We start from the raw sequence: 9,902 nt of genomic DNA on the forward strand, positions 1-9,902 counted from the left end.
CAATGAAATATCTTGTTTCTGAAGTTCTGAATACTGGAAATGAAATTTAAAAATCTCTGTGTAAACTTTATATTTTATATACACAGCAGCTGTCAAATCTTACTCAGAAAAAATATGAGCTTTCTGGTGCCAAGAGAGCAACATTTCATAGGCTATGGTCTTCAAGAGGGAAAATGTACTACTGTGGTCATTTCGTTGCTATAATTCTTTGTTGTGATAAATTGCCATCATCGAAGAACCTACACTAAGGAAATCAAGGAATACCATGAAAAGTAGATTCACTTTTGCCCCCAGTATCTGAGCCCTCATTTTCCTCCCAGTGCTGGTTCTAAAACATGTATTAGTTATTATCTTAGAGAAACATGGATTAGACAAAATCATCTGTTCAGTGTGGTCATATAAAAATGGAACAAACATAAAATAAAGTTTATTCACTTTAGTTTTGAGCCAGAGACATCAAGTTTTATAGGCTTTGTCTGTGGCTCATAATTTTGTTTTTTATCATGCAAGTCTTCCAAGTAAATTTTACAATGTGAAACTCATTTGGCCCAATTAAGATTGATTAACTCATTTCTGTATCTATTAAAAAGTAGCAAAGAAAAATCTGGGTAATAACTTATATATGGTGAGTCCCTTAGATGCTTTTGGAATAAGCAAATTAATGCTTTATTTTGTTTAAATTATTATCAAACCATTTCTAGTCATTGACAAGAAAGAAATGGCTCATTAAAGGCTGAAGTTTCTCATCTGTTGTTGAAAAGCAATGCAGAATAGTGGTTAAGTACGTATACAGGGGAGCTAGACTACCTTAATTCAGGTCCTGGGTGTATAATTTACTAATGGTGTGAACTCTGGCAAATTATTTAACATCTCCATGCCTTAGTTCCTCATCTAAAAAGTAGGTATTATGATAATAACACTTATAGCATAGGCGCTCTTACAGATTAAATGAATTAACTTTGATAAAGTACTTAGAACACTGCCTGGCACATATTAAGCCCTATATATTTTTGGTGAATAAACTACCTTCAGGAGCTATGATTTTGAAAAGACTGATAGGAATAAATTATGTTTCCCTGTGGTATGGAAGGTCTAAGTCAGGAATACTCACTCAGATGCTTGCACTTCAGGGAAGGGCATGCCAGATTCTTTAGTCTTTCACAGGTCGAAGAATTATATTTAATATTATAAGCATATGTAGTCTCACAACATATTTCCGTATTTGGAAAACTTAATCTAGTTTTCTAAAAATATAAACTATAGACCATAAAATGTGACAGTATGCCCAGCAAGCTATTTTGAAGATATTGACCAACTGATTCTTAATTTTACACGGAAGGAAAAAAAAAAGCCTCGAATAGCCAGCACAATAACTAAAGAACAAAGTTGGAGGACTCAACATTACCCAATTTTAAGACTTACTATAAAGCTGCAGTGATCAAGCCAGCATGATATTGGTGAAAGAATAGACATATGGATCAATAGAAAAACATAAGAGAGCCCAGAAACAACCCACACAAATATAGTCAATGATCTTTTAAAAAAACAAATGGAGCAAAAAATCTCCTTTGGAAAAAGCTCCAATGGAACAAGGGTAGTCGTTTTAATAAGTGGTGTTGAAACAATTGAATGACCATATGCAAAAATCAACCTAGACATAGATCTTATACTTTTCACAAAAATTAACTCAGAATGGGCCACAGACCTTAATGCAGAGTTCAAAAGTATAAAATTTCTAGGAGAAAATATATGTGACCTTGGACTTGGTGATGACTTTTTTTAGATACAACATGAAAGCCCAATTAATGAAAGAAAAAATTAATAAGTTGGACTTTATTAGTATTAAAAACTGGTATTTGAAAGACACCATTCAGAAAATAAAAAGACAAGCCACAACCTTGGAGAAAATATTTAGAAAAAGCACATACGTAATAAAGGACTTCTATCCAAAACATCCAGAGAACTCTTAAAATTCAACAATGAAAAACCAAACAGATCTGAACAGACACTTCACCGAAGATGATATACAGATAGCAAATAAGCATAGAGGAAGATGCTTGGCATCATCTGTCATTAGATAACTGCAAATTAATATAACAATGAGGCTGAATGCGGGGGTTCACAACTGTAATCCCAACACTTTGGGAGATGGAGACAAGAGAATCACTTGAGGCCAGCAGCTGGAGACCAGCCTGGGCAACACAGCAAGGTCCCATCTCTACAAAAAAGTTTTTAAACAATGCGCTGGTTTTTTTTAAATTTTTTTCCCAGTATGATGGATTAGAGGCTTTTAGTGTGCTTCAGTCGCTTGGAGATAGCAAGATAGTATGTAAGGATCAACTCTGTGAGCTTTAATTCAAGAAGGAAAATGGGAATCCACCAGAATCGTGAAAGACACCCCAAATCCCGGGAAGGAGAATGCCAGTAAACAGACCCCATGATGATGTCTGGCTAATAAAAGTGAGTGAAGCCCCATTCATGTGAGATAGGCAGAGAGCAGAGAGCCTCCTTTTGTGACTCATCTTTCCACTGGGGATCTGAGCATCCCGGGTGAAGGAAGAGCACTTTGTCTCTCCCAAGCCCGGGAGCTACCTTGGGGAGAGGCTTAGAGAACTTTGAGGGAAAGACATCCAGAATAGCTGCAGAAATTTTTCTAGTACTGGGACTCAGAGCAGGATGCCATTTTTCATCCAGGCATATACAAAGTCAGCCATTCTTTGGCGACCCGGCAGCATGGTCACATAGGCATTTTAGTCTGGAGCCAGAGACTGGAGTGCCTGCTCTGGATTGGGTTAATGGCCTTCACAGTCAGAACTGTGGAAAGCACCTCAGCACTAGGTGCTGAAGTTGTGTTCTCCCCTGTTGCAGGTGTGGGGCAGGAGGGGAGCTGCTACAGCTGCAGTTTCTCCTGAGTAGCAAGACTCGTATCTGGGGCCAGCTAGGTGACATGGAAATAGGGGATAAAAGCGCTAAAGTAAAAAAAACAAAGAAGATGCAATAAACTAATCCAGAATGTGAGATATCTAAAAAAAAGTGACCCAGTTTCATCAATAAATGACATATAAACAATGTGGGGTTGCGGAGGTTAAGTGAAAATTGTTACGATTAAAAGAGGCTTAAGTCTTGGTCTTCCTTTTACAGTTCCTTCCCTTTTCATTCCATTTCTGAACTTGGTGGTCCAAGCAAGGTATGCATTATCCATGTGGGTGAGTGGGGAGAAGTGGCTCTGAACACAAACAGGGTAAAAGGGTGCCCACGTGGTTGGGACCCACGTGAGGGACACCTGGAACATGGGTATCAGAGCCTAAGCAGGGTAAGAAGTGCCATCTGTGTGGGAAAACGGTTCTGTTTAGGGTGTTGGAGTCTGAGTGGGGTAACCTAGCACAGCATGTCAAGTCCTCAGTGGAGTGAGGAAGGCACCATCAGAGGGGGTGATGATGGCAACAGGAAGTTGGTTACATGCTGAATCATTGATCAAATAAGGTAATATATTAAGGAATATATATGGGAATTAGGTTTATCCCTGTTAGGAGTATGAATTTACAAATATGGAAACGAAAAGAATTAGAATGAATCTTGTGTTGTTGAGTTAGAATTGGAGGTATGTATATGATCTTATGGTTTTCAATATATTTAGGTAAATACAGAAATAGTTATATGTATATATGTATTTATCTATCTCTTTTAAGATGGAGTCTTGCCCTGTCACCAGGCTGGAGTGCAGTGGCATGATCTCGGCTCACTGCTACCTCTGCCTCCCGGGTTCAAGCAATTCTCCTGTTTCAGCCTCCCAAGTAGCTGGGACAACAGGTGTGCACCACCATGCCCAGCCAAGTGTCGTATTTTTAGTAGAAACAGGGTTTCACCATGTTGGCCAGGATGATCTCGATCTCCTGACCTTGTGATCCGCCCACCTCGGCCTCCCAAAGTGCTGGGATTACGGGCATGAGCCACTGTGCCCAGCCATGTTATCTATATTTTAATCTATATCTGCATATCTGTCTCTCTAGCTCTTCCCATTGAAAAAACCTGGGAGCAGCACTCCAAAATTAATGAGTATACATAGGACCCAGCTCTTGGTCATGCCAATTTTGACCTTTACCCGAATCCTATGATCCAGGAAAACCACGACCATCAAGAAATCTCTCTACCCTTTGGGTTACAGGAAACGGCACTGTGCTACAGGAAACTGTCACGCTGCCTGCTCAGCCTACTCCCTTAAACCTGGGTATTTCTAGCCTTGTTTATTCCTCCCTATAAAAGCCCTGGCAGGATATGGTGTCTTATCCCTGTCATCTCAGCATTTTGGGAGGCTGAGGCAGGAGGTTTGCTTGAGCCCAGCAGTTTGAGACCAGCCTGAGCAACACAGCAAGACCCTATTTCTACCAAAATTAAAAAAAAATTAGCCAGGCCTGGTGGAGCATGCCTGTAGTCTTAGCTACTCGGGAGTTTGGGGTTAGAGTGCCGTCTGAACCCAGGCATTTGAGGCTGCAGTGATGCCACTGCACGCCAGCCTGGGAGACAGAGTGAGACTCTGCCTCTTAAAAAAAAAAAAAAAAAAGAAGAAGGAGAAGAAAAAAGAAAAGTTATTTCTTCCCAACCTTTGAGACTTTTATAGATCTTAGTTTCAGAATGTTCTCCCTGTTGTAATACTCTCTCTCCCCTATTTCAATAGTCTTTAAGTCTTTCTTTACCTGTCTGGATTTATTTTGTTTTGACAACTTCTGAATACCATTTTAAACTAAAATAAGCTCAGGATTCTTGGAAAAAAGAGCTGATTCCAGGACTTATACAGAAAAGTACAAGATGAGCCTGGATCATCTTCTACCAGAAAGTAAGAAAATGGTAAAAGAAGGCCGGGCGCGGTGGCTCAAGCCTGTAATCCCAGCACTTTGGGAGGCCGAGGCGGGTGGATCACGAGGTCAAGAGATCGAGACCATCCTGGTCAACATGGTGAAACCCCGTCTCTATTAAAAATACAAAAATTCAGCTGGGCATGGTGGCGCGTGCCTGTAATCCCAGCTACTCAGGAGGCTGAGGCAGGAGAATTGCCTGAACCCAGGAGGCGGAGGTTGCGGTGAGCCGAGATCGCACCATTGCACTCCAGCCTGGGTAACATGAGTGAAACTCCGTCTCAAAAAAAAAAAAAAAAAAAAAGAAAATGGTAAAAGAATGTGGGTGCATGTCTAAAGGACACAGAAACCAACTTGCAAGGGCTCTCACTGGCCTAACCTGCACCAATTTGAGGATCAAAATAAATACTGATAACTATTTTTTATCTCTCTAAATAAAAACAGGAATCCACTGAGAAATTATGAGTCCATATTATATAAAAATAAATAACTTGAAAATCTGGTACAAAATTTACATAGTTTCAAAGAACCACTTCACAGAATAATTAATAATTATAGAGGGAAAAGAGGTACTTTACAGCAGAGAAGCTCGGCAGATGCCACTTTATTTAAATGATCAGAGTTAACATCAGCAGTAATGGAATAAATGGAAATCAGGATGCAGTAAGACAGCCTGACTTCTGCGATAGTCCTGCTTAAGATGCCTAACTTGAATTTAAACACAAAAGAACCTCTGACAAACCCAAGTTGAGTGACATTCTGTAACGCAACCGTCCTGCAATCTTCATGAAAACTTTTGTAGTTGTGACCATGTGAACTATTTCTGAATCACAAGATTTAAATGAAAAAAAAAAACAAAAAAAAAAACTGAAGTAGGCTTCAGGTAAAGCCATCACTTTTCTTTTTCTTTGCTTTTTTTTTTGAGACGGAGTTTCGCTCTTGTTACCCAGGCTGGAGTGCAATGGCGCGATCTCGGCTCACCGCAACTTCCGCCTCCCGGGTTCAAGCAATTCTCCTGCCTCAGCCTCGCGAGTCGCTGGGACTACAGGCGTGCGCCACCATGCCCAGCTAATTTTTGTATTTTTAGGAGAGACGGGGTTTCACCATGTTGACCAGGGTGGTCTTGATCTCTTGGCCTCGTGATCCACCCGCCTTGGCCTCCCAAAGTGCTGGGATTAAAGGCATGAGACACCACGCCTGGCCAAGCCATCATTTTTCTAATAAAAACTGAGGCCAGCTTAGCAAGCATTCACATTTTACCCTTTGTCCTTTCCCTTTATTCTTGTGTTTATCAGATGCCATGAACAGATGTGAAACAATGTGATACCCTCCTTGTGACTACAAAGAGACTGCAACATAGACTGCAACAAAGCAAAAAACGAGAAACAATTTGGTTCCTTCACCAACTACATCAAACCTGGACCAGCTACTTTAGGCTCCTTATAGTATTACTCTTTATTTGATGAAGCCATGGGACTAGATTTGTATTAGGTGTGGCCAAATAGCAAACCGAGCCAAAAAAACCTGCTTTTTCTTTCTATTTTAATATATCTAGTTCCCCTCTCTAACCCCAACATATTATTTTTGTAGGTAATTTTATTTGTATTGCATGGTATTTACAAACTATAGAGAAATGATTTTTTATAATGTTGTTTTCTTTGAGCAAATGGTATACCTCTCCATTTGTTGTAGTCCTTTTGGGGAGCCTACGCGAGATTTTAAAGTTTTCTTCATATCACTTTGCACATTGCTCTAGACTGAATGCTTGTTTCCCAAAAATTCTTGTGTTGGAAACTAATTCCCAATGTGCAGGTACATGAAGGTAGGGACTTTGGGAAGTGATTAGGTCATGAGGGCGGCATCCTCATGAATTCCTATAAAAGAAGTCCTAGGGAGATCTCTCCCCTTTTCTGCCATTTGAGACACAGCCAAAATATTGCACTTTAGGAACCAAGACACACCCTCACCAGACAGCATATTGACCAACACCTTGTTCTTAGATTTTCCAGCCTCTAGAACTGTGAGAAATACTTGTTTTTATTATAAGCTATCCAGTCTATGATATTTTTGTTATAGCAGCCAGAACTGATTAAAACACACACATTTCTAATATAATAACTTTTTATTTTTATTGAATTGATGCACAATAGTGAAGTGGATGCTTTTCTGAATTCCAAGAGAATCTGAAAAGACATAAATGCTAGTTATGACAAAAATTAGTCAATGTAGTCAGCTGATTAAATATTACCTTGTAAGGTCAATTAGTAAATTACATTTTTTTTTTTAAAAGGAATACTTTCTATTGCATATCAAACAGTAACCATTGTGTGCTCAAGATTTAGACTGTCATAGAATGGTAGTGAATGCAGAAACTCTTGGAAAGCTTCTTGCAAACACGCATTAGATTTTATGAAACCTGAAGAGAAAGAGTATTTACCTCAACTTTCGATTGTTACTTATTTTTAGTGTCTTTAACGTATCTAGTTTATAATTAATTCCCTGGCCTTTTTCTTTATAATTATAAATGTAAGCTTAGTGTCTTAAATTCTCAAAGCACTTCATCACTTTAGAATGTCTTATTCTTCATGAACATAAAAGTTTTATGTTTGGGCGATACATCCGTAAATCAAAAGAAAGAAATCCCCGCACAAATAAATAATAACTGCCCACTGTAATGAAAAGTGCTTGGATGGATGGGTGAATAATGAGGTCAGAGAAAAAAATAATGTAAACTTCTAACAACTGAAGTAAACCACGGATAAAGTGTTAAGTGCAATGCAAAATTCACGACTGTTTCATATGCTAAATAAAAACCACCAAAACAAAACACTGAATCTTCGAAGCAATTCTGCCCTTCCTTGCCAGCTTCCACTACTTTTCTGGCAGCCTCCCTTCATCCCATTCCTCCAGCACAGGGAGATGATGCTCTGGCGACAAAGGGTACTTCGGCAGAAAACTTTGAGAGGTACCAAGTTAACTTCCAGGAGTTCCTAACTTACTCCGATGATTTTAAGACGAAATTGGTGAGAAAGTTGTTAATATAGTGCAAAATGTATAATAAATGTATACGGGTATTAATCCTACTCACAATCGAACCCAAACACCCGAAAGCACTAACCCTTCTACCACTTCTCAGGTCTTTAAAACCTGGGCTGCAGTAATCCCAACCCTAAGCGACCTCAGAAGTGCGCATGCTCTGCTGGTAAAGCGGCGCTCCTCCTTCCCCGGGTCCGGAAGTCCTGGTTTGTTTATTAAATCACGACCGTCGTGAACTAGACTTTACGTACGGCTTCCTAGCTTTACGATGGCAACAAGTATGGCGGCTGCTAGTGGTAGATTTGAAAGTGCGAAGAGTATCGAAGAGCGGAAAGAACAGACCCGGAATGCCAGAGCCGAGGTGTTGCGCCAGGTACCTCTGTTTTGGGGCCTTTGTAGTTATTTCGCGTTGTAGGAGTTGACAGTTCCCGTAAGGTAGCCCACCCACCCCTTCCCCTCACCTCGTCAGTACTGAATCTCACCTTAATTTGGGTGAGGTCTTCCTTTGCAATACCAGTAAAGCCTTTTGAATATTCCGGTTTTAGATGTTCTGGCAGGTCTCAGTTGCTCATTCTCTTTTCACGGAGATCTTTCTGTTTTTCTCCAAGTTTCTTTACCTTTTAAGTTATCCATTCTTTACATTTCTATCACTCGCACTGCACACTTTGTAGGTCCCCTGCGGCTTTCAATGACTCTGTCATCACGTCTGTCAGCCTCAGTCATTGCTACTGCTGTATCTGAAATGACATTTTCCTTTTTCTGGAACACATATAAGTCACATTTGAATAAACTCAGTTTGACTTTTCCTTCTTCTGATTATTTTGGTATCAATTCCAGACTTACTGTAAGCCCTTATCGATCCAAACAAAATGATGATCCAAACAAAAGTTAACACGAATCCCAGCATATTTAGCCTCTCACAAAAGATCGAGAAACATTGTTTCTCACTAAACTTCAGATGCATAGAGGTAACATAAAAAGAATGGAGAAAGTAAGCTACTGAATTATCTGACAATCTATTCAAGATTTAAGAAATGTGGCAATGAAAGGGAAAAGTTGTAGTTGGGAGAGCAACGGAGAGTTCAGTGATAGTTTTTAAGTTGAAAGAGTTTTAAACCAGTTTAAATGCAGATGAGAAGGAGCCAGCGGAGAAGAGAGAGAGGAGACTCACAGGAGAAAATGACTACAGCCAGATTTTAAAGGCGAAGAGTGGGCGATTAGTCTTGGATAGGTAAAATGTTGACATTGTTTCCTAATTTCAACGTATGTAATATGTGTATATATATATATAATATGTATATAAAGTAATGTTTACATATATATAATATATATATCATATGATTTATCCTTTTCTCTTTGGTATTTTAAGCAGCTTTTGGAGTAAGGTTTGTAAGCTGAGATAAATCTTACAGTAGAGATAGGCATAGAATTTGAAAAGGACCAAACGCACCTTTGGAGTTATAGGGAAAGAAAGAGAGGGCAGGAACGATTTCCTAGAAAAAACTTGCTTCATTTGACCATTGTTGAAGAGTGAATACAAATTACCAGCATGATCTTTTCTTTCTGCAAAGATGATTCCTCCTGAAGCATTTGGGGGCTGAGTTTTGGGGTATAGGCATTGCATATTGAAGCCATGGATGTCTGTCTAAATGTTGCAAAAGTCTAAGGCAGTAGCCATGGGAATGGTGAAGGGAAAAGGGATTCCAAGTCATGTTGAGGTAGGGAGCTTAGATAAACAGGAGGGCCTGGACTCTGTTCCTCGATTTTCTCTGATTGCTGCATCAAATCACTGGAGATTGTAAATGCAGGAGAGATTTTGTTTTGTTTTTTTAATGTTTTCCACACTGGAGAAGCAAATTCCTGGCAAGGAGTAGATATTCATTCATAAGTGCATATTTTTATATAAAAATGACATAGGTTTTTTTTTTCCTTTTTTTTGTGAAAAAACAGTTGGATCAATTGCCAGCTTCTCTCTCTCTCTCTCTCTTTTTTTTTTTTTTTTTTTTTTTTTTT

At 39.3% G+C, this 9,902-nt stretch overlaps 1 protein-coding gene across 3 annotated transcripts in view; it reads left to right on the forward strand.

Moving 5' to 3' along the window:
- Nucleotides 1-8,041: 8,041 nt before the first annotated feature.
- Nucleotides 8,042-9,902, forward strand: part of CWF19L2 (CWF19 like cell cycle control factor 2) — a 112,767-nt gene continuing 110,906 nt past the window's right edge. For 2 of the 3 annotated variants that reach the window (XM_032285700.1, XM_032285699.1), the window contains exon 1: nucleotides 8,042-8,262. In XM_032285700.1, the coding sequence (XP_032141591.1) occupies nucleotides 8,158-8,262 (105 nt within the window). In that variant the 5' untranslated portion in view covers nucleotides 8,042-8,157. The remainder of the gene's footprint in view (nucleotides 8,263-9,902) is intronic. The other variant, XM_032285698.1, reaches the window with a different exon arrangement.

This window comes from Sapajus apella, unplaced genomic scaffold, assembly GCF_009761245.1.
Source record: "Sapajus apella isolate SASKATOON/1434 unplaced genomic scaffold, GSC_monkey_1.0 scaffold16, whole genome shotgun sequence".
Classification (NCBI taxonomy): Eukaryota; Metazoa; Chordata; class Mammalia; order Primates; family Cebidae; genus Sapajus; species Sapajus apella.